This window comes from Candoia aspera, chromosome 12 (genome assembly GCF_035149785.1).
Source record: "Candoia aspera isolate rCanAsp1 chromosome 12, rCanAsp1.hap2, whole genome shotgun sequence".
Classification (NCBI taxonomy): domain Eukaryota; kingdom Metazoa; phylum Chordata; class Lepidosauria; order Squamata; family Boidae; genus Candoia; species Candoia aspera.
The window spans coordinates 11,891,205-11,915,242 of record NC_086164.1 but is presented as its reverse complement, the minus strand read 5'-3'; the positions used below and the strand labels follow the sequence as shown (position 1 = coordinate 11,915,242).

At 44.1% G+C, this 24,038-nt stretch overlaps 2 protein-coding genes and 4 non-coding genes across 7 annotated transcripts; all 6 read left to right on the top strand.

The window, feature by feature from the left end:
- Positions 1 to 4,572: 4,572 nt before the first annotated feature.
- Positions 4,573 to 6,327, top strand: LOC134504418 (40-kDa huntingtin-associated protein-like). Its single transcript, XM_063313619.1, has one exon. The coding sequence runs from the start codon at positions 4,604 to 4,606 to the stop codon at positions 5,645 to 5,647; it is 1,044 nt and encodes a 347-aa protein (XP_063169689.1). The 5' UTR covers positions 4,573 to 4,603; the 3' UTR covers positions 5,648 to 6,327.
- Positions 6,328 to 11,055: 4,728 nt separating this feature from the next.
- Positions 11,056 to 23,788, top strand: DKC1 (dyskerin pseudouridine synthase 1). Of its 2 annotated transcripts, XM_063313352.1 has the most exons (15): positions 11,057 to 11,141; positions 12,461 to 12,519; positions 13,296 to 13,382; positions 13,720 to 13,811; positions 14,532 to 14,716; positions 14,851 to 14,915; positions 15,251 to 15,377; positions 15,663 to 15,793; positions 17,019 to 17,162; positions 17,815 to 17,935; positions 19,648 to 19,766; positions 20,769 to 20,875; positions 21,210 to 21,285; positions 22,044 to 22,199; positions 22,960 to 23,788. In XM_063313352.1, the coding sequence occupies exons 1-15, from the start codon at positions 11,126 to 11,128 to the stop codon at positions 23,029 to 23,031; spliced, it is 1,557 nt and encodes a 518-aa protein (XP_063169422.1). In that variant the 5' UTR covers positions 11,057 to 11,125; the 3' UTR covers positions 23,032 to 23,788. The 2 variants fall into 2 exon arrangements, with proteins under 2 accessions (XP_063169424.1, XP_063169422.1); XM_063313354.1 differs by lacking the exons at positions 22,044 to 22,199; positions 22,960 to 23,788 and having other exon boundaries at positions 11,056 to 11,141; positions 20,769 to 20,880; positions 21,233 to 21,285.
- LOC134504572 (small nucleolar RNA SNORD83) lies at positions 15,503 to 15,577 on the top strand. The gene has a single exon (XR_010068660.1). It is a non-coding gene; the product is annotated as a small nucleolar RNA SNORD83 (small nucleolar RNA).
- Positions 15,835 to 15,966, top strand: LOC134504564 (small nucleolar RNA SNORA36 family). The gene has a single exon (XR_010068655.1). It is a non-coding gene; the product is annotated as a small nucleolar RNA SNORA36 family (small nucleolar RNA).
- Positions 18,978 to 19,219, top strand: LOC134504565 (small nucleolar RNA SNORD17). Its single transcript, XR_010068656.1, has one exon. It is a non-coding gene; the product is annotated as a small nucleolar RNA SNORD17 (small nucleolar RNA).
- On the top strand, positions 20,475 to 20,551 carry LOC134504571 (small nucleolar RNA SNORD83). The gene has a single exon (XR_010068659.1). It is a non-coding gene; the product is annotated as a small nucleolar RNA SNORD83 (small nucleolar RNA).
- Positions 23,789 to 24,038: the final 250 nt, after the last annotated feature.

The window sequence follows — 24,038 nt, the reverse complement described above, 5'->3', positions numbered from 1 at the left end:
TATTGGATGTACAATAAAGGATATACAAAGTTCTGTTGAGGTTTTGAAGGACTTTATTAGAAGTAATAAAAGGTCAAATTTTACTTATTGGATATACAATTTCAATTTATTTAAATTATTGTTTTGACCACTGGTCATAACAAATAAAATAAAACCTGCCCGAAAGTGGCCAAGCATTAATAAAATAGATTAAAATGTACACAAATCATTAAAAACGTTAAAACAGTGTTATCACAGCAGATAAAATATTAGAAAACATTAAGAACTTTTGATAAAATATTTTCTCTGTTTAGCAGCAGCCTGTGCAAAGCTTGCTAATCTCCGTAGCGGTGTCTCCTTGTCTAAATTCATTATATATTTAATTTTATATGAATCAGGCCAAAATGATTTTCTTACCAAGAGGGGCTCTAGAAATTTTCCACGTGCTGAAGCAGAAATAGGGCAGTATGATAAATAATGGATAAAATCTTCTGTGGTTTCCTTGGAGTAAGGGCAGAAGCCCATACTATATGGGGTACTGTGAAATCGGCCCTCTCTAGTTGCTGATGCCATTTGCATATTGGATATACAAAAGAAATCTGTTAAAGTTCTAGAAGGTTTTTGGCTTAAAACACAGATGAACAAAAAACTAGCTCTGGGACTCTTTTTGAAGGGGTTAAAAAATATTTTTAAAACTCAGGGAAGGAAAACAAGATTGGCTTATTCAACCAAGGCTAAAGGAGAAAAATAGTTACATCTGGTTGCCCTTACTGGACTTTTGCTGATAAAGAATGACTGATGAAACATTTGGATTTTGCTTTTTTTTTATTTGATAGATGAGATATGGGGCGAAGAGAGATTATGTTGTATTTAGAGATAGTGATAAGATATTAAGATTGTTTTTACTTGCTAGAATGATGGGGGAAGTTACTTCTTTTTTTTCCTTTTCCTTCTCCTTTTTTTCTTTTTCACACTTCTTTCTTTTCCTTTGCATTTTTTTTTGTATTGGCTTTTATCCTTTCCATTTATAATTCTTAATAACATTATTGGGGGGGAAAAGAACATTTATTGAAAGTGGTGAGGTGTGGAAGGGAATGGATGGAGAACTTTTAAGACATGCAAATATTGGTAGAAAAGGTAGTGCATAGCATTTGGTCTGTTGCAAGGAATGAATTTCCAAAGAAGTAAAAAGCCTGGGTATAAAAGCATGCTTCCTGCCTATTTGTTATGAAGAAGTAAGAGTTGGGTTTGCTAGGAGAAATGGAAAAAGTTGAGTGCAGTGGGACTGGGGTACTTAAGAAGTGTGTGTGATAAAAAGATATGGGTGCTAAATGAGTGTGGAGTGAATACAGAAGTGAGTAACCAGTACAAATAAATATTTTGAAGTGATTTCACCATGCACAGAGAATGAATGAGAAATAAATCATAAAAAAAAATATGAAGGAAGAGTGAATGGGTCAAGAGGAAGATGAAAAGTGAGAAAGTCATAGATTCATAGCTGGGTAGAGTTTATGAAATCACCAAAAAGAGGGTTTGTTTATTTGTTTGTTTGATTGATTTTTATCCTTCCTTTATTAGGTTAGAGCAGCCTTTCTCAACCTTTTGACCTGGAGGAATCCTTGAAATATATTCTGGGCCTTGGGGAACCCTGAACATTCAGACTCAAATATAGGCCAGAAGTTACAAAATTATTACATTCATTTCATGGGTAGGCCTATATACATGCATTAACAGTGTTCTTAAACTAAAAATAAAGAATGGAACTTTCCTCTTTAATGTGAAGTTGCCTGAATTTGAAATATTTTTTTAGGTAAATCGTGATCTCCCAGGGATCCCCTAGTGAGCTCTCGCAGAACCCGAGGGTGCCACGGAACCCAAGCTGAGAAATCCTGGCCTAGAGGATAGAGAAGAAAATGCATGAAGCAGTGCATGGGTGTGAGAGAAGTACTGTAATGTTTCTAAGGACAGAAAGATATGGGGAGATACAATGAATGATGTTCATGCAAATATTTCCTTTCCTTTTTCTTACCTCCGACCTTCCTTCATCTTACTATTTCTTACTCCTTCTGCACTCTGCATCATGTTGCTTAATGACACTGATGATGTTACCTAGTCAGGTAATGAAACATCTGCAAGCAAACTACCAAACTGAGAGCACCAAGCACTCCTCATGTTGCTTAATCCAAAAGAGAATAGTGGATGGGCATAGTGTGTGTATATATCCTTTGAATCACTGCTGTCAGTTATTCTATATAGACCATGTGACACCATTCTGAAACAGTAGGAGCTACAGATTATTTTCATAAACATAAACCATCTTTTGTAATCATAGACCATCATTTGTAATCATAAATGTCTTCCTGAAGATCAATGAACTTTTCCCACCCTGTTTTATATAAACTGACTTCCTGGGATGGGTTTGCATAATTTACTAAAATGTGAATGGGTACTTTGCAGTTCAATGTGTCACGTGAACCAGCCCAACTTTGCTAGTCAGTGCCAGTCTGGAAGAAGCCTAAAGAGCCATTGGCTTTCAGACCCTCTTTTAGCAAGCAAGCAGCAGGGTAACATTTTAGGGAAATGAATGAAGCCACTTGTCTTTGGAACAAGTTGAACTTTGCAACATCACAAATGGTTTGGAGGCATCTAACATCCTTTATGTGGACGCTGTGAAGACTGGAACGCGCACATCTCCTGAACTCTTTGGAGATTGAAATGGAAAGAAATAGGATAGAAACAAAAGAACATTCCTACACCAATGAGGAAGTCTACATTTCAGGAAAAGAGATAGGGAAGCCCTTCAATCCTTTCAGTTTCAGAAGGGATGTTCAGTTTCAGTTCCAATGGGGGATTTTTTCTGCTCAGACACTAATTGGACAAGCTGGGGAAACAACAGCCATGCAACAGATGGTTTTTTTCAGCTCTCCAGGATGAACTAACTGTGTGGGTCAGCCTGTTGCCTGTTATCTACATTCTGTAACAGGCAGAGGGAAGGATCCATTGGTGGCTAGAGTCCATTGGAGTTGGGCAGCTAATAAATTCAAATAAATAAATAAACAAATTAGAGACCATACTTGTTTCCAGTGGTGGGGAGGGCTGAAATGGACCAGTAGCGATGCATATGGGGAGGGCAAGGCCATACATCTTGGCCCCAGGGGGCGGGGTGGGGTGGATTTTCAGTTAGTATAGATATTTTGAGCTGGGGAAGTTGGTTGGGGGTGCGTGTATGTGTGTGTACTGTATATATAAATAATGCTACACATTTTAGGAGAAACTCTATCCGTGTGTGTGTGTGTGTGTGTGTGTGTGTGTGAGGAAACTAGGGCATTGCTCTTCTGCAATTGTGCATTCACAGAATGTGCTAACTCATGGCTATTGAATTGACCCCCAAGCCTCAGTTTTCACAAAACATTTTAGCCCAGTTTATTGCTGGAAGAGCCATAAAACCAAGGACTGCTTTGTAAATCTGCCCCAGCACCTTTTTAAAGATTGGAGTAACGAGCCCATAACTGTCTGTCCCTTCTCAGCCTCAAAAAGAAGCAATTCAAAACACTGGATGCTTCCTACAACTCAGACTCACACAGAACACATACAAATTGTGTTATCTGTGTAGTTCACCATGATGTGGAAACCTAGCTGTTGTCTTAGGGTGTGGTGAGCCCCATCCTTATGTTGAGGTGTTACCTGGAATTGTTAGCTTCATTATTGGCTTTTAAGGAAAGGTGATGTTGGCATTTCTAACATGGCAGTCTAGGCCTCTTTTCTAACTTTAGGAAAACTTTTTTTCTTCTGGGACAAGGCCATTTCTTCTAGTATGTGAGAACTTGCCTTTTCAGCAACTAAACAATGGGGAGCATATTCTGGAAGTCCTTGAATAGTCTTGCAAGTTTTAGAAGATACAAACCCCTCTGAGAAAGGGACTAATGTAACTCGTAAATTTGCAACTTGTGGAATGCTATCTAGAATCCATGTTTTCTATTATTCAATTCTCACATGTAATCAGTGTCTTTCATTGTTTGATTACTTGCTTTATGACATATCACATGTACTGAATGTGTGTATCATTTGTTTCTGCACCCTATAAAAGGTCTTCACCCTCCTTAATAAACGCTTTTTGCTTTTGCCTGAATTGCTGTGTGATTCCTGTTTTCAGGTAGGCAGAAAGCCACCTTTGCAAAGGTTAAGTTGTTTCTCTCCCAAATTCAGGGAATGGATCTTCAGCTCCATGCCAAACTCTGGGTGCCTGAGTTTACAGGCAACACAGCCACGTTATGCAAACTTAGCAAGTTTATTAACAAGTTTATTAAGAGTTTAGCAGGTTGTGTGACCATGCAGCTTATGTCACTGTTTGCAAAACATGGTTTTTATCGCAAAGTGGATGATGCAAATCTAAGCCAATTGGGGCTTATGAAACAAACCAAGGTTTGCTTTTAAATTGTCAACTCGCCTTGAAGGCCTATAGCCACACCCGCCCAATGCGAGAGCCTGCCCCCGATTTAGATCAGCCAATCAGATGCTCGGGCAGGCTTCATCTAGCCGCGCCTCCCTTCTCCTCACGTCTGGGCTCGTTTCTAAGCAACGCGACGCCGTCACTTCCGGCGGGGCCGAGGGAAAGCGGGGTGCGATGCTCTCGGTCCCGGGCGCCGGCTTGTCCTCGGGCTTCGGCCCCGGTGAGGCGGCTTCGGGCGCGGGCGCCGGAGGCGACTTCCTGGCCCGCTACCGGCTGGTGTCGGCCAAGCTCCGCAAGCGCTTCCTGCGCAAGCCGAACGTGTCGGAAGCGTCGGAGCAGTTCGCGGCCCTGGCGCGGGAGCTGCGCGCCCAGGAGAGCCTCCCGTACGCGGCCTGGTGCCAGCTGGCGGTGGCGCGCTGCGCGCAGAGCCTGGGCCACCCGGCGGGCGAGGCGGCGGCGCTGGCCGAGGCGGCGCGGCTCTGGCTGCGCCACGAGCGCGAGCTCCGCCTTCGCCAAGGCCCCGGGCTGGGCCTCTCCGAGTACCTGCCGGCCGCCCACGGCTGCGTGGCATTCGCCGCCCGCCTGCACGTCGACTTGGGCCAGCCGGCGCTGGCGGCCGGCCTGTGGCTGGAGCTGGGCAACGAGCTACGCTCCGCCGGCGAGCCGGGCCAAGCTGTGCCGGCCTTCCTGCGTGCCGCCGACCTGCTGGCCGCGGGCCGCCTGCCCCTGGAGGCGCTGCACGGCCTGCGCGACGTGGCCTCCTGCCTGCTGCTCACCCGCGACTACGACGGCGCCCTGGCGGTGCTCACGCAGGCCCAGCACCTGGCCCAGGTGGGCAGCGGGGCCGCCTCTGCTGCTTCTTCCTCCGCCACCGGTGCCACCTCCCTGCCTGGCGCGTTCCTCGACCATCTGCTTCACTGCGAGGTGACCCGAGTCCTGCTCCTGCTCCTGCTGCAGCCCCCACCGTCCAAGCTGTTGCCAGAACATGCCCAGACCCTTGAGAAGTACTCTTGGGAGGCCCTGGATGCCTCCTCCGGCTACGTGCCCTCAGAGCTCTTCTTGCTCCTCCAGTCGGCTGTTATGGCCTGCCAGGAGAAAGACTTGGAGTCCCTGAAGGTGCTGCAGAAGGAACTCTGGCTGCTGCTCACTGCTGAGCAGAACAACCTGCTCCACTTGGTTGTGCAGGAGATGATCACCCCCTCTGGTCAGGGGTTCTGACTGTGTACCTGATGTTACTTTTTCAATGATGCTGCTCTTGTTGAGGCAAGGTTTCTCAACCTTGGCAAGGTTAAGACGTGTGGACTTCAACTCCCAGAATTTCTCAGCCAGCCACGCATCTTAACTTTGCCAAGGCTGAGAAACCCTGAGAGGAGTTGAAGAACTTAAGGAGATCTGCAGTAGTCAGAGTTAGTGGGAAGGAGACAGTTAATCAGATCTCAACAGCTTCTGTACTCAACTCATTGAAACTAATAATCTTGCCTCTCTGTATGTAAATGTTTGTAACCTCCTCATATGTCATTAACCTCCTCATATGGTGAGGTGAGGGAACTTCTGGCCCAAATATGTTGGATTATATCTTCCATTTTTAAACATGCTTTGCCTGTGCCAGAGGGCGTTTTGTTGTGACATTTCTTGTTCCTTCTAACTTGTCATTCCTTGAACTTAATTATGAGTTTGAGAGAGCTGCATGGTGCTTACCCGTATTGTTTACTATTGGCCCATATTTTGTTTTGCAGCTTCTTAGAATTCTTCCTTCATCCACAGTGGAACTCATATGAGATTTGCAATGTTGTCTGAAAACTGTTCAGAACATTCCCCTTGTTTCATCTGAGATTATGGAAAGCTTTAAGCAACTTTTTTTTGTCAGTGTCACCCACCAAATATATAGTGCATTCTTCTCGGCACTATGCTTCTGATGCAGGCTATATTAAAATCAACATGTATAACAAAAAAAATTGGGAGAGTTGTAGGAATTTCAAAATACTTGTCTATTTGAACCGAAATGGATTACTAAACCGTGTTCTCAGGATTCTGCGTTGGATTAATTTCTGTCTTGAAAACGTTCTGTGATTTTTTACATTGCCTGAGTCTTAGCTTGTTGTATAATTTAATTTGGGTCTAACATTCTTTGAAAATGAACTGGTTTCTTACTGAGGTGTGGGAAAGTCTGATTTTTTAAACTATTTTTTTCTGAAGGTGTATTCAGTTTTAAATAATTTTGAACAAGTGTCCCTTTACATACTTGAGTAAAAAGAGGCCTGAGCTATAAAAAAAATCTTGCCAGACTGATTTTTGCTAATGCTTTTCCATCACATTTAAAGTATTTTGTTAGCTGCATTCATACCGGCATATGTAAGCCATTATGTGCTTGTTTGATTTTGGCTTAATTTATGTGAATCCAAGCAATCATGGCCTATTCAACAAACTGTGATAGGTAAAAAGCTGGCATACTGTATTTTAATAACAATTTGACCTCATGGCTATTGCAGGAGGAATGTTGACTTGACCAAACACTTGGCTTGGTATGGATATTTTTAATTTATACCACTCTTACAGAAGAACGCAAAGTGGTTTTCTAATAATAATGGGCATGTCTTCTGTGATGTTTTGAAAGAAGACAGCATAAAGGACAGCTTGGGCCTCTGCCACTGAAAACACCCCAGTCCTACTGCTTGCACTTTTGTGAGCTGGTGTTTGTGAAGAGAGCTTCCCTAGCTGATATTAGTGCACATTGTCTTCCCCCTGGACCATCCAGTCTAAGTACCAGTATAAATTATTCTTAAGTGAGGCTGATTCACCCTCACTAGTCTCCCATGCTGGGGAAGGTAATGGCAACCCACCCCAGTATTCTTGCCGTGAAAACTAAATGGATTAGTACAACCAGAGATATGTCGGTATACCATCGGAAGATGAGACCCCCAGGTCGGAAGATGGTCAAAATGCTACTGGGGAGGAACAGAGGATGAGTTCAACTAGCCCCAGACGTGATGACGCAGCTAGCTCAAAGCCGAAAGGACGGCTAGCGGCCGACGGTGCTGGTGGTGAACGGCGAATCCGATGTTCTAAGGATCAACACACCGTTGGAACCTGGAACATAAGATCTATGAGCCAGGGCAAATTGGATGTGGTTATTGGTGAGATGTCAAGATTAAAGATAGACATTTTGGGCGGCAGTGGACTGGAATGGATGGGAATGGGCCGCTTCACATCAAATGACCACCAGATCTACTACTGTGGACAAGAGGACCACAGAAGAAATGGAGTAGTCTTCATAATAGTAAAGTGGCTAAAGCAGTGCTTGGATACAATCCAAAAAACGATAGAATGATCTCAATTTGAATTCAGGGCAAGCCATCTAACAGTGATCCAAATATACGCCCCAACCACAGATGCTGAAGTAGAGCAGCTCTATGAGGATCTGCAGCACCTACTGGACAACACGCCTAAAAGATGTTATTTTCATCACGGGAGACTGGAATGCTAAGGTGGGCAGTCAATTGACACCTGGAATTACAGGTAAGCATGGCCTGGGTGAACAAAACGAAGCAGGACATAGGCTGATAGAATTTTGCTAAGACAACTCACTCTGCATAACAAACACTCTCTTCCAACAACCTGAGAGACAGCTTTATACATGGACTTCACCGGATGGACAACATCGAAATCAGATTGACTACATCATTTGCAGACAAAGGTGGCGGACATCTATACAGTCGGTAAAAACAAGACCTGGAGCTGACTGTAGTTCAGATCACAAACTTCTTATTGCACAATTTAGGATCAGACTAAAGAGATTAGGGAAGACCCACAGATCAGCTAGATATGAGCTCACAATATTCCTAAGGAATATGCAGTGGAGGCGAAGAATAGATTTAAGGGACTGGACTTAGTAGATAGGGTCCCGGAAGAACTATGGACAGAAGTTTGCAACATTCAGGAGGTGGCAACAAAATACATCCCAAAGAAAGAGAAAACCAAGAAGGCAAAGTGGCTGTCTGCTGAGACACTAGAAGTAGCCCAAGAAAGAAGGAAAGCAAAAGGCAACAGTGATAGGGGGAGATATGCCCAATTAAATGCAAAATTCCAGAGGTTAGCCAGAAGAGATAAGGAATTATTTTTAAACAAGCAATGCGCGGAAGTGGAAGAAGACAATAGAATAGGAAGGACAAGAGACCTCTTCCAGAAAATTAGAAACATTGGAGGTAAATTCCAAGCCAAAATGGGTATGATCAAAAACAAAGATGGCAAGGACCTAACAGAAGAAGAGATCAAGAAAAGGTGGCAAGAATATACAGAAGACCTGTATAGGAAGGATAACAATATCGGGGATAGCTTTGACGGTGTGGTCAGTGAGCTAGAGCCAGACATCCTGAAGAGTGAGGTTGAATGGGCCTTAAGAAGCATTGCTAATAACAAGGCAGCAGGAGACGACGGCATCCCAACTAAACTGTTCAAAATCTTGCGAGATGATGCTGTCAAGGTAATGCATGCTATATGCCAGCAAATTTGGAAAACACAAGAATGGCCATCAGACTGGAAAAAATCAACTTATATCCCCATACCAAAAAAGGGAAACACTAAAGAACGTTCAAACTATTGAACAGTGGCACTCATTTCACATGCCAGTAAGGTAATGCTCAAGATCCTGCAAGGTAGACTTCAGCAATTCATGGAGCGAGAATTGCCAGATGTACAAGCTGGGTTTAGAAAAGGCAGAGGAACTAGGGACCAAATTGCCAATATCCGCTGGATAATGGAAAAAGCCAGGGAGTTTCAGAAAAACATCTATTTCTGTTTTATTGACTATTCTAAAGCCTTTGACTGTGTGGACCATAACAAATTGTGGCAAGTTCTTAGTGGTATGGGGATACCAAGTCATCTTGTCTGCCTCCTGAAGAATCTGTATAATGACCAAGTAGCAACAGTAAGAACAGACCATGCAACAACGGACTGGTTTAAGATTGGGAAAGGAGTGCGGCAGGGCTGTATCCTCTCACCCTACCTATTCAACTTGTACGCAGAACACATCATGTGACATGCTGGGCTTGAGGAATCCAAGGCCGGAGTTAAAATTGCTGGAAGAAACATCAACAATCTCAGATATGCAGATGATACCACTTTGATGGCTGAAAGCAAAGAGGAACTGAGGAGCCTTATGATGAAGGTGAAAGAAGAAAGTGCAAAAGCTGGCTTGCAGCTAAACCTCAAAAAACCAAGATTATGGCAACCAGCTTGATTGATAACTGGCAAATAGAGGGAGAAAATGTAGAAGCAGTGAAAGACTTTGTATTTCTAGGTGCAAAGATTACTGCAGATGCTAACTGCAGTCAGGAAATCAGAAGACGCTTAATCCTTGGGAGAAGAGCAATGACCAATCTCGATAAAATAGTTAAGAGCAGAGACATCACACTGACAACAAAGGTCTGCATAGTTAAAGCAATGGTGTTCCCCATAGTAACATATGGCTGCGAGAGCTGGACCATAAGGAAGGCTGAGAGAAGGAAGATGGATGCTTTTGAACTGTGGTGTTGGAGGAAAATTCTGAGAGTGCCTTGGACTGCAAGAAGATCAAACCAGTCCATCCTCCAGGAAATTAAGCCAGACTGCTCACCTGAGGGAATGATATTAAAGGCAAAACTGAAATACTTTGGCCACATGAGAAGACAGGACACCCTGGAGAAGATGCTGATGCTGGGGAGAGTGGAGGGCAAAAGGAAGAGGGGCTGACCAAGGGCAAGGTGGATGGATGATATTCTAGAGGTGACGGACTCCTCCCTGGGGGAACTGGGGGTGTTGATGACCGACAGGAAGCTCTGGCGTGGGCTGGTCCATGAAGTCACAAAGAGTCGGAAGTGACTGAACAAATAACAATAGTCTCCCATGCAAGGCACACCGTTTTCAGCATTTATGGACCAAGGTATGGTGGGCTGTCTCATGCCTACAGACAAACCACTTAACTCTTAGGGTTCTCAAAGTGCCCCCATAAACTATTTTATTAAATAAAATAAAGGAGATGGGCGGTGTTAAAATTTTGTTAAATAAAATAGTTTATAAGATTGCTTACAGAGAAGTCCAGACATCTTAAAATCACTCTTTTTTTCCCAATCTGCTTCCTTGCTGCTGCTGTCTCTGAATTAGATTTTTTGGGGATGACGGGAGGAAGCACCATCCCAGGAGCTGCAGTCAGGTTGCAAATAAGGTCAGCCTAGCGCAGCGTTTTTCAAACTTGGCAACTTTTAGACACGTGGACTTAGTGTGGCTGGCTGAGGATTTCTGGGAATTGAAGTCCACGTGTCTAAAAGTTGCCAAGTTTGAGAAACGCTGGTCTGGTGCCATTTCTCCCTCGCGTTCTTTCTCTCCAAAGCCATTGCGTCATTGGAAACCGAAAGCATTTGCTCTGGTTTGTCAGCACGTGAATTTCAAGTCGACCCGCGAAGCAGAGACGAGTGGGTCAGTCACTATTTCGTTAGACGCCGTTCCTGGTTTCCCCCCAGCCCGCCGGCCGTTTAATGGTACAGCGACTAGCTCCTGCCGTCTCTCTCTATCCTCGATGTTCCTTTGAGCTCCGCCCCCGTGGCGCTCTGCTTGCCGGGATAGGAGCCGGAAGTGGGCGGAGAGGCCGTTTCCGGTCTGAGCGGGGTGGCGGGATAGCGCAGTCGCGCTCCTGCGTCTGAGGCAGCGCGTGGCGGAGGCAACATGGCGGACGGGACAGGTGGGTGCAAAACGCGCGTCCGGGGACAGATTGGGAGTCTCAGGGTCTCAGACGGCGAAGAGGGGAAGGGTGTGCGTGAGAAAAGATGTCGGGGCTCACATGTTGCTGACGATGGGACGTTTTTGTCTCTAGACCCGAGGACCTTGTTTCTGAAAGGCCCATTGGGAGGAAGCACGTGTTTCTCGGTGCATCGGGAAATGCACTCTGTGCATGCACAGAAGTCCTTTTTAATGGAAGGGACTGCGAAGGAGGATGCACTGCTGTGATATCGGGGCTCAGGAGCGGGAATAGGAAGGGGGGGTGCAGAAACTTCGCAACCGGGCTTTGGAGAATTGGGGCCCCGGGCAAAGAGGTCCCTGAGCGGTCCCTTGTTCCCCGGGGTGGGCGCCGGAATTTCCCATTCCAGTGCAGGTGAGCTGACCTGGCATAAACGTTTCCGAAGGGAACTTTGACCTTTACCCAGAAACAGAAGTGCCTTTTGTGACAGTTGTGACAGTCTTGGAAACTTAACGCGCGGACGTTTCATCATTTTATCCCGCCTTTTTTATATATATAACCCAAGGCGGGAAACTTACATAATATTCCTGCCTCCTATTTTCCCGACAACCCTGTGAGGTGGGCTGGGCTGGGCTGAGAGAACGTGACTGGCCTAAAGTCACCCAGCCTATTGAATGCATGCGTTTATGTGAATGCTCTACAGTGTTTCTGCCTATAGTACTGTTTTATGCTGCTTTTGAACATGTTTCACTTTGAACACGTTTCACTTCAAGTTGCGTAGTTGTGTCTAATGTGAGTTGCCCGCTCTGTATTGTAATGTTGTTGGTGTTCTCCCAAGAGTTAAAGGATGGTGGGAGGAAAAAATGGTAGGCACGTGTTTGGCCCTGGTAGGCCATTTTGGAAGATAAGGTGGAGTAGGGCAGCCTTCTTCAAATTGCAGTCCACCAGATGTGTTAGCACAAAAAATTGGGACAGGGGATCTCGTGTGTATGTTTGTTTTATATAAGGAGTTTGAAATGAAAAACCTCCCCCAAAACATAAGTTTTCAAACTTTTCCATTCCCTCTGAGTCCTGGACATCTTGTTACAAGAACAGTTGGAAGTTCTTACTATTACCAATATCACTTCTGTTTTGTACCACCGTCGCTCACCTAGCGTTTATCTGCTCCCTATTAGGAAGTTACTTTGTGTATTCTCCCATCAGCATTAATCAAAGCACTAAAGCTTAGTTTTGGTAGACCAGTAAACACTGCCAAATCTTTCTCTCTTTAAGTTTGCAGCAGGTGCTGATTTTTATTGATTTGTTTGCTTATGTCTCAACAGGTTCTGTTTCTAAGAAACACAAGAAGAAAAAGAAGTCTTTGCCCGATGAAGATGTTGCTGTGAGTTGGCCAAGTATTGTAGTTTGCCAATTTATGTAGCAAACTCCGTTAAGACTCAGTAATCCTGTGGTGTTCCCAAAGAAAAATACAATTTAAATTGCATTTGCTGGAACATTGCTATTTTAACCACACAGCGCAAGATTAGCACTAAGATATCATCATTGTTTACAGATCCCATTTTTATTTTTCTGTAGCACTGAAAACACCTTATGTGCTAATAACGTGTACATGCATCCTGATAACTATGCTCTATTCTACTAGGCAGTAGCTTCCAATCTGACTTCTATTTTTAAAAACGCTCTCAAGTACAGTGAGAGAAGCTTGATGATTAATTATGGTTTTTTCCGTCCTAGACTAGGTAAAATTAAAGTCTTTCTAGAGTCAAACTCAACTCCTAACTTCACTGATACGTCTTTGTGGTTTTCTTGGCCACTCCTTTTTTCTGGGATGTTTTTTGATTTCCTGGTTTAGCCTGCAGCCATGGAATTCCTGGATAGGCTCCCAACCAGTTCTGATCCCTGCTTAGCTCCTGAGCCCCGGCAAGATCAACCATGATGTTACCACCTGCTGAGAGTAGCGTATGCTGCAGCTTCCACGTTTTCTTACTGAAAACTGTGTCCTGCAATCATTGATGAACAATATAATACAAGTAGATGGTGCTTCATTTCTTGTTTTTGAGAGACAGTTTATCTTAAGCCCAATCTTAGCTGCAAGAGAAGTTTTCACGCTCATGTTCACAATCCCAGTTATTCATCTACTAATTCAATTGTTTTTAGGATATACAACATACAGAAGAATTCCTTATCAAGCCTGAATCAAGAGTGGCGCAGCTGGACACATCACAATGGCCTTTGCTTCTCAAGGTAAGATATTTGTACCAGTGAAATGGGTCTGTTTAATGTCACTATGACATTTTTGTACAAATACAAGATAGTTTACAATTCAAGAAAACCAAAGCAATCTTTTACTAGCTGAGAGTAAATTTTAGGTATTGCTGTCTTTATGGAGCTGACAAGGCAAATTATGCTCCAAGGAAACTTAAGTAAAGGGGAGATAGCTTTCAGAGCAAGGCAATTTGCTGAGGCCTTTCATCAAAGAAGATCAGATGTATAACATCTGATAGGCACTTTTGGGTACAGCCCAAAGTTAAAAATTGCCTATAAACTAAGTATAATTCTGCTTTGTTTTGGGGTTTTGTAGAATTTTGACAAGTTAAATGTGAGGACTGCACACTACACCCCACTTCCTTCTGGCTGCAATCCCTTAAAAAGAGAGATTTCTGAGTATGTAAGGTAAGATTGTGTTATGCAATGTAAAGTCATCTTTTCCTCCACCCCACCATGCAGAAAGTCGCTTTATAACTTTTGCTATGGAATTTCCAAATCACAAAGGGAAGGTACTCTTCTCTCCTTGGGTTTTCAGTGCACTGAAGCATGAGCCTCTGTTTAACAATTACCCGGTGCTGCCATTTCTTTATAACTTTGACACTTAGCTTGGCACAGGGTAACCTATCTATTGTTGTGACACATAAAGTGTAGTAAATCATCTGCTAGGCAATGTGTACTAGTTGGCCAAATCAAAAACAAGCCAAAGACAAAAAGGGAATTTAGTTTAATATTTTATACATAAATGTTTATTGCAGCTTAAAGTTATAGTGAACCCTGTAATGTGCTTGAAATCTGTGTGTGCGCGTTTATGTGTTGTGTGCATGCATGTCTTTGAGACAGTGTTGACTCCTGGTGACTGCCTGGACAAGTCCCTGCAGTTTTCTTGGCAAGATTTTTAGAAGTGCTTTACCACTGCTTCCTTCCTAGGGCTGAGAGAAAGTGACTGGCCCAAGGTCACCCAGGTGGCTTTGTGCCTAAGGTAGGACTAGAATTCACAGTCTCCCGGTTTCTAGTCTGGTGCCTTAACCATTGTTTGTTTATGTTGTTATAGCTGACCTTTACCTGTAAGGCTTCTTCTGATTTAAGATAGATTTAAGTCATTACCTCACTGTGATTTTGTCCTAGGACGGGCTTCATCAACCTGGATAAGCCTTCCAACCCATCTTCCCATGAGGTTGTGGCCTGGGTCCGCCGCATTCTCCGTGTTGAGAAGACAGGGCATAGTGGCACATTGGACCCGAAAGTTACTGGGTGCCTGATTGTATGCATTGAGCGAGCAACCCGTTTGGTCAAGTCTCAACAAAGTGCCGGTACGTCGTCTGCTTTGTCTCTAATCCAGAAAGAAGGTGTCTTGCTATACACTGAATGCCCAAGCTCCTTTGCCTCGTGATGGAACAGTAAAATTCAAGTGGCCCCTCCTTACTACTCTTTTGTCATCTTCCAGGCAAAGAGTATGTGGGAATCGTTCGGCTGCACAATGCAATTGAGAGTGAGGTTCAACTTTCAAGGGTAAGTCTTGGCCAGGCAGGAAATGAAACCTTCACCTGTTGCTTTCTCCTGTGTAGGTATGAATGGAAATGTCAGTCATACCAGCAAACCATGTTTTGAACTTAGAATGGTTGTGACTGTGGAACTGAGAGGCTATAACGGTGCTGTGCTCTGGGGAATGTGGCTCTAGTTTTGATGGGCTTTTGAGCGTGTCTTGCAGGCTTAAATAACCACGCTGGCCATAGTTGGTCTTCCTTGATTTGATGTTTCCCTTGAACCTGTTGAGGGAGTAACTAAAATTCCTTTCCTCTTTGCTTCTGGGCTGCTTGACATAGCAATATTTCTTTTTTCTTTAGGCAATAGAAACGTTGACGGGTGCCCTGTTTCAGAGACCTCCCCTCATTGCTGCAGTGAAGAGGCAGCTGAGAGTCCGAACCATCTATGAAAGCAAACTGGTTGAATATGATCCCGAAAGGAGACTGGGTAATGGAACCCCCCAAAAAATTTGGTTGTCCCTTCCTGTCCCTTCCCCCCTTCTCTTTCACTGCAGCTTATCTTTCCAAACCTTCTTTCACTAGCTTTGCTGTCCCCCTATTAGCATTTTCTTAGCCAAATGATGAAGAAGTGATGGCATAGCATGCTGTGCAAAGATGACTTTCATCTATCACCCAGTACTGATGGCTTCGATTGAAATAGTCAGCTCAGATTCTTATGGACAAGGTGCTCTTCGCATCCTTGGCGTCAGCTTTTCCTCTGCCCCTTTTCCAGGTATCTTCTGGGTGAGCTGCGAAGCTGGAACCTACATCCGGACACTTTGCGTGCATCTGGGCTTGTTGCTGGGGGTCGGCGGTCAAATGCAAGAGCTCCGACGAGTGCGCTCTGGGGTCATGGGAGAGAAGGTGGGTCAAGGGTGTGACCTTCCAGGCATGTGGCTTTAGCTACCCAAAGTGTTGAGTTCAGTTCAGGGTTCTTCCCCTGTTCTGGTAATTGAACTTTGGGACAGTAAGTAGTTGGGAGATGTTGGGGTAGGAAGTTTCATTTTTCTGCCAGGTCCCTCTCTCAGCCTACAACATTATGTTGCATCCAAGTGAGATTAATTACATGGGATGCTAGGCTGTAATGCTTTGAAGTTAACCCAACTACATAAAGGTTAACGCTAAACATGACCTGAACAGCTTGATATGGCTCGTTCTTAGTCACTGTGGGAAAACAGTGGCTTTCAGCTTTTAAAAGTTTAGTCTGTTTTGGGAGGGAGCACAGGTCACAAAGCAGTCAGATTCTCTGAAGTGGGGAGTGATGATACCTACAAAGGATTTTTGCAGAGTTCTGGAGAGAAGACTTTATCCTGAAAAGCTGGGGCGTGAAGTTGCCCAAATTTGGAATAATTTTTTTAAATAAATCATCTCCCAGGGAACCCCTAATGACCTCTCATGGAACCCTAGGATTCCATGGAACCCTGGTTGAGAAACCCTGGTTTACACCAATGCTTGTATAAGTTCCTTAGTTCCCCATGTGTCTGAATGAGGCTAAATGTGGATAGAGCAAGTTGTTCCCCAGTGTTTTTAATGCATTCTTGGCTTGCATTTGGGGAGAGCCTATATTGCAAGGATTCAATATACAGCTTCCTATGCAGAAAAATGTAGTACTTGGTTAGAACAGGATCAAGTAGCAGATGATAGGAAAGAAAGAAAAGAAAAAAAACGTGTTTATTGCTGATTGGAAACCCCTTAGATTTTTTGCATAAAACCAAAAAAAAAAGAACTTAAGTTTTATTGTTTTGATGATTAGACAGGATAGATTATAGAAAGAAGAGGGTTATGTTGTAACCATAGAATAAGAGGTAAATTTATAATTGTACTTACAACTGCTGTAAAGAAGATCGGAAACCACTTCTTTGTATCTGGTTTCTTTCTTTTCTATTTTACTTCTTTTCTTTCTTGCTCTTTTAGCGCTCTCTGATTTTTTTTCTTTTTTCTTCCTTATTCTATATTAGTTTGTATTAGTTTTTACCGCTGTTTTTAAAACTTTTGATAGATGATAGATAATTTGACTTCTGTAAAGCAGTGTTCTGTGTTCCTAGCAGGAATTCTAATGCACTGGGGGCTGGTGGGGATCTGCTTCTAGGACCACATGGTGACCATGCACGATGTGCTGGATGCTCAGTGGCAGTATGACAACAATAAGGATGAAAGTTACCTCCGGAGGGTGATCTTCCCTTTGGAGAAGTTGCTGGTATCACACAAGCGGCTCGTAATGAAAGACAGTGCGGTAAGTGCCCCCTATTTGCACTGACGGCATTGCAGCCAGTTGCTCTAGCTTAGAACTGTAGTCACTCTTGCTCGGCCTGGCCTACCTTGCCAGGGTGGTGGGGGTGAGGAGGAGGGAGTTGTATGTGTGCTGCTTAAGAGCTCATACATGAAATGGCTGGATGTAAATCCAGGACATAAATAATTAATTTGTGCCTGGGATTGCTTCCAGGCCGGAGATAGAATCAGTCATTGTTTGCAGATGACTGGTTTCGTCTTTGTACTGAGTAGAGTCACTCAGAGGAAAGGGAACCAGTGGGTTCAAACTTGCTTATATAAATCGGCATCTTAAGGAAACTGAAAATTCTTTCTGCTGTGGCAGGCCGTTTCTTAGAAGGGGCCCCATTCATTTTCTCAAAAGGGGCCCCATTCATTTTCTCAAATGTCTCTCGTGGTACTTTAATAAGTAACTCTGTTAAGCATTTTCAGGAATGAAAGGTGCTGCCTGATTAATTGAGGCAGGATTGTATATTTTAGTCTTCGTGTTACTTGTGGGCTATGTTCAAGGCTGTGAAATGCAGAAGGCATTGTACGTTCGCAAGAGTGTGAAATCAGAAGAAGCAGGTTTGGCTGAAATGTAGAATTCCCTAAGACGGTCGCTGCTTTTCGTTCAGGTGAACGCAATCTGCTATGGTGCGAAGATCATGCTTCCTGGATTACTGCGGTATGAAGATGGGATTGAAGTCAATCAGGAAATAGTTGTGATCACCACAAAAGGAGAGGCCATCTGCATAGGTGAGAATGGGAGGCCAGGCCTGCTTGCTAGGAAGTTTGTTGTCTGCGGTTGCTCTTCTTCCCAGTCAACAGTTTTTTTTCTGGAAGCGTATGGAGTTTCTTTTTATGCCACCAGAATAATTGGTGATTATTCTGGGCAGTAACCTATAGTACTTGTTAGCATTGCAAATCACAGGCAAATTACAGATGTCTAGTGGCAAATTAAATAATTGCCTTATTGTGTGGTTTAAATTTATTTCTTTCACCATATGCTCCTTGGAAGTACTCTGGCAGAAAAATAATTATAAGTACAGTCCTCGACCTACGACCAAAGTTGGCTCTGGAACTTCTGTTGCTAAGTGATGCAGTCATTAAGTGAGTCACACCCGATTCACCACCTTTTGGTGTGGTCATTAAGTGAATCACAGTCATTAAGTGAATCCAGCTTCCCCCATTGACTTTGCTCGTTGGAAGCCCCCTGGGAAGGTCGCAAATAGCAATCACATAACCCTGGGATGCTGCAACCATCATAAATACATGCCGGTTGCCAAGTGCCTGAATTTTGACCACATGACCACGGGGACACTGCAGTGGTCGTGTGAGGACTGGTCGCAAGTTACTTTTTTCAACACCATCATAACTGAGTGGTTGTTAAACAAATGGTTGTAAGTCGAGGACTTAGGTATATTAAATCTCATGTAGGGGACATCTTCAGATTAGTAGGAGGATACATGTTTGCACAGGCCTGCTTTTGGATGTCGAGGTGCTACCACAGAGATCACTTAAAATGATGCTATAAATCTCATCTTGCTGGCATGGACATGCATCTTGTCCTGGACAAAGTAAATGTGCCATGGCATGAGAGGGAAATTGCAGGACTTATGGTGAAGAGCTATTTTTCCTGTAGACCTATTGATCGGAAATGAGGTTCTCCTGTTTTTTTCCCCTCTTGATTCTCACAGGGCATGTCCCTAGAACTGTGGCGCCGCTTTGTGCGGCCTTGTTCGTTCTTTGAAACGTGTCTTCAGCATCCCTTCCCGCTTGCATTTGCTCAGGGCTATATGTGAAATGATGATGAAGTTTATCCATTCTCTGAGTGCAGCTGCTCTTCCCTTCCTGTCACATTGAGACTTCAGTTCTGTGGCCTCAATGCTCTGTGGCTTCTAAACATCTTCCAGGCTTCCAGTGTTCTATTGGAGGTTGTGAGGGTGTTTGGCTAGCTACTGACTGGATCTGGGCAGAGAAGCCAGAGCCCTTTCATCTGGGGTTCTGACTCAACAAAGAAGAATGAAGCCGTCTGATCACACTTTGCTCTGAGGTGCCTTTCTATAATGACGAATCTTAAGTACAGAAATACAGAAAAATAGTATTAAATACTCCTATACAGCTTGAGATTTTTCTTGGCAGGTAAGCATGATCTCTGCTTTCTTTATATTCTTGCATGCACTGATGTGTTTCCCATGTGAAAAATCAGAGGGGAAAAAAATCTGCTTTCCAGAGACAGAATCATTTCAAGATAGGACACCATGAGGAAGGGATGTAATTAAACTTCCTTGTGGGAAGAGCTCTCGTATTTCTGCACAGCAGGTTCAAGCCAAGAATGAAGCAGCCTGGGGTTTGCTAAGCCCCTCCAAAATTGATTGCATCTGCAAAGCTGACTCTGAGGCTGTGTGAGGACTTCTATGGTGCCTTGCTTAGGAATGCTCAGCTTTTCTTTATATGTTTTCCTTTAGCTATTGCTTTGATGACAACCGCGGTGATCTCTACCTGTGACCATGGAGTTGTGGCAAAGATCAAGCGTGTGATCATGGAAAGAGACACCTATCCTCGCAAGTGGGGGCTTGGTCCCAAAGTAAGTCTTGGGTGGTGGTGAATTATTTGTCTTTGAAGAACTGACGGATTCTAGAGAGGAATAGTTGTGGTCCTCTCTAGCTATGCTGCCTGGCAGAGCCACAGAACTCTCACAATATAAGGGACCCATTGGGCCACCCACTTTTTCAGGTCTTTGGAAGTTTACTTGGGGGTATTGGCTTCTTCAGTGTTCGCTCTCCTTAGTGACTGTTTTTCCCTGGACATACCCCTTGTAACTTTTGAATACAGGTAGTCCTGGCTTAATGACTACAATTGGGACCAGAATTTTGGTTGCTATTCAGAGCAGTCATTAAGCAAATCTGACCGGATTTTATGACCTTTTTAGTGGCGGTCGCTAAGTGAATCACTGCAGGCATTAAGCAAACCAGGTTTTCGTTAAGAGAATCATGAGGTTCCTCGTTGATTTTGCTTGCCAGGGCCAGCCAGGAAGGTCAGAAATGGCAATCACGTGGCCATGGGACGCTTTAATGGTTCCAAATGTGAACCAGTTGCCAAGTGCCCGAATTGTGATCATGTGACTGCAGGGACACTGCAACGGTTGTGTGAGGACTGGTTGCAAGTCAGTTTTTCCAGCACTGTCGTAAGTCTGAGCTGTCACTAAACAAATGGTTGTTAAGCAAGGACTACCTGTACTTTTAAGCTTGACTCAATTTCAGGAGTGGCCCTTGATGCTGAATCTCCCTGGTGAGCCAAATGATGTTTAAATAGCCTTGATGAGCACTCTGTGCAAAGATGACGCCGATCTATCACCCAAAACTGATGGCTCTCCACTATAGACTGGGCATGCAAGAGTTAGAGACTTCAGCTCACAGGAGCAGTCCTGTGCTTTTGACATCTGTTTTGCTTGTGGGCTTCACTGCCAATAAATGTGGCAGCAAACTGGACTGCAGTTTGGTTTTTATTTCAGAGTGCAGGACCTTATCACACCCTGCATTAGCTAAAGGCAGGGCAGAAGTTGAACTGTCTCCTTATTTATCCTCAGGCTTCTCAGAAGAAGATGATGATCAAGCAAGGATTATTGGACGCTCATGGCAAACCTAATGAGAAAACTCCACAAGCTTGGAAAAAAGACTATGTGGATTACAACAGGTAATGTCTGCTGGTGCCTCTGCCTTAAGATATGCTGGTTTCTGGTCAATTGCATTAGGAAAGCGAGAGGGAGCTCTGGAGGGAGAGGGTCCTATCCGCGCTGTGTTAGCAGGCAGTTATCCCTTTTTTGACTGCTTTCCGTGGCTCTAGAGGGAGTCAGCCTGCAACATGAATCTAGGAAAGCTGCACTCTGGCTCCATGCGTGTGGGTGTCTATGCCAGCTTTCCATACATCACATTTCCCCTTCAGGGTAAAAGTGGGGCAGAGCAGGGTAGACTGGCACTACAACTCCCCTGAAGGAAAAATGCAGAACTAAACTCATGTTTCTTCCTAGGGTTTCTGTAAAGAAGGAGGCAGAAGAGAAGAAGGAGAAAAAAGAGATTCCAGAACAGCCAGAGAGGATGCCCAAGGTTGGTTACTGCAAAGCTCTGTATCAGCATCTTGTCTCGGGGGATGGGGAGTGGTCCTGTCTTTAAGTTCTGTTACTGAACTCTGTTTTGTTACTAGGTTGAAAGTAAAGGCCTCTAAAAGAGCTATCAGTGTGGGGCTTTTTGCAGTCCCATCATAGCTTGCATCACCCTGTAGGCATTTCTGATTATCTGTGCAAAAACTGCTGTTGCTTCCCTGTGTCATTTTGGCGATGAGAAGGGCGAATCAACACAGCTGCCAGCTGACCTCTGATCCATCCAAGACTTGCTCAATCCTCTTTAGTTGTCAAGCTGCATAATTTCTTGCTAGGGAATCAGTGGCTCTGTTTCTTCCTCAGGCAGCAAAGCTAAAACAGTGCAATTGGCATCTCTGGCAGCAGGGTGTCTGTAATGAGTCCCAGACATCTAAAACCTGGGTTTTCCTTCTGTGTTAATGTGTATTTCATACAACGGTATGCGCTGTTTCATGCTATTTTAAGTATAAAATGTCCTGCTTTGGGCACTTGGAAATGTGCTGAGCTTGGAGCTTGAAACAAAAGGCTCGAGACAGTCCATTTTGTACTCAGAGCAGCTTGAAACAAAATGTTTTGCAAAGCCTCAGTTCCAGCTTTTTAAAAATAGAGAAGATACCAAAATGAACACAGGCTGTTCTGTTGCTGAAAGAAGCAAGAACAGCAACTCAGCTGCAAAATAGGCTGCTCTGGCCAGAGTGCTTCTGACATTCCTGTCTTGCTTTTCAGAAGAAAAGAAAAATTGAGAGTGATGGTGATCGTGAAGCAGTAGCTTCATCTCCCCCAGCCTCTCCAGAGGAGCAAGCAGAGATGAAGAAGAAAAAGAAGAAGAAAGAAAAAAGGAAGATGGCGTCTGCCGAGAGCAGCGGAGACTTAATTGAAATGGTAGGTGAAGGTAAAGGTTTCCCTTGACATTAAGTCCAGTCGTGTCCGACTCTAGGGGGCGGTGCTCATCTCCGTTTCAAAGCCGAAGAGCCGGCGTTTGTCCATAGACACTTCCTCCGTGGTCATGTGGCCAGCATGACTAAACGGAACACCGTTACCTGCCTGCCGAAGCGGTACCTATTAATCTACTCACGTTTGCATGTTTTCGAACTGCATCCTTGTTTTCACATACACGTGCATGTTAATTGCTGTTTGCCTGTTGGTGAACTTCATCCACTGAAAATATAGTAACTCTGTTCACACAGTATGCTTAAACAGGCCAGATACAAAGCAAATGATGGCATTTTCACACCATGCTACAGTTAATGACTTTTAACCTTAGTAATTCTGGGGTGGTTTAGCATGATTTGCAAATCCTGGGAAAGTTTGTCTGAAAACAAGGTAATGCCATAACCAGCTTAAACATCTGCAAACATTTTATAGGGTATGACAGGTTTTGGGGGTTTTTTTTATCTGTGATGGCCTATTCACAAGAGCAAGGCCCGCCTGTCTGGAGCAGCATCTGATGTGGCAATAGGAGAGGTGTAACAATTGCACAACATTTTTTTTTAAATTACTGTGCCATATTAAAAACTTTGTGTGAAGTGCCTTCCACTGGTATTCTTGGGAACTAATCTTGGAAATAACATTGGAATATTTGGGTTCTCCAGAAAGGAGTGACAGGGAGTGAATCTTTTGAGTCCTTCTCTTCTTCTCCCAGGTCAGCGACCCGAGCGTGAAAAAGAAGAAGAAGAAGAAGAAACGAGAAGAAACAGAGGAGAGTTCAGAGTAACTCCTTGCTTCCACCCAGAGCCAGCAGCCTGGACCAGTTTGGGAAGGAAAAATACAATGGCCTACAGACTGGATCAGTGTGTAAAGATTTGTCCTGATTGCTGTGCAAATTATTGGGGCCAGTGCGGCACGCCCCCTCTGTCCTGTTCTAAGGATAGTTTGAGGTAGTTGAGGCAGCAGACTCCCTGGCCAGGCCCTGGCGACTTGCAGAAGAACTGAGAACCCTGTCTGGGAGATGCAATGCCATGCTCAGGCTTGGCACTGTTAGCAACCCATTTTTTCACTTGCCAGCCTGAAGAGTTGCAGAATGTTGGTGAAGATTAAGAAGAGAAAGCAGTTAAGCCACATGTTGTCAGATGCTTCGTTTTACAATGTTTTTGTAGCCTTTTCTCATTTTTTTTTTACTTGCCTTGATTCCCTAAGAACAAGTCCAGACATTTCCCACTCAGGGTGCTAAAGCTTTTGCTGCTTTTGTTAGTTCAAGAGGGAACATGAAAACGTGTGTCGACAAAGGGGGGCCATCCACCATCTGTCCTAGCCCAAGAACAGAATTCAGAGGCGTTTTCTCTTTTTTCACCCGTCCTAAGCAGTCTCTGGAAGAAGGTTGGAAATCAGTCTCTGTGGTCGCGATTGTAGCAGACAATCACCATTTTCAGCAGGATGATCTAGTCCAGTCTTGTCCTGTTCTCTTCCCTTTCTAGGCAGAGTACCGATGCTACTTTTAAAAGGCTTTTTTTATTAAAAGATTACAGACCTTATTTTATTGCTGCTTTCTTTGGCTGGACTACAGCACTGCAAAAGCCAAGGGGGGAATGGGAAGCAACTGAGGACTTGGCATAGAGAGGCTAGGAGGGATGGTATTTTCCTGATGGCAATTCTCAGATTATATTTCATCAGCAACGGGTTCATTGTATTCATATTGCTGAGGAGAGAGTGGTAGAATGATTGCAGTTTTTATGATGTAATGAATTCAACTCTACTGTAATTGCTTGCTTTTCCCTAGACCCC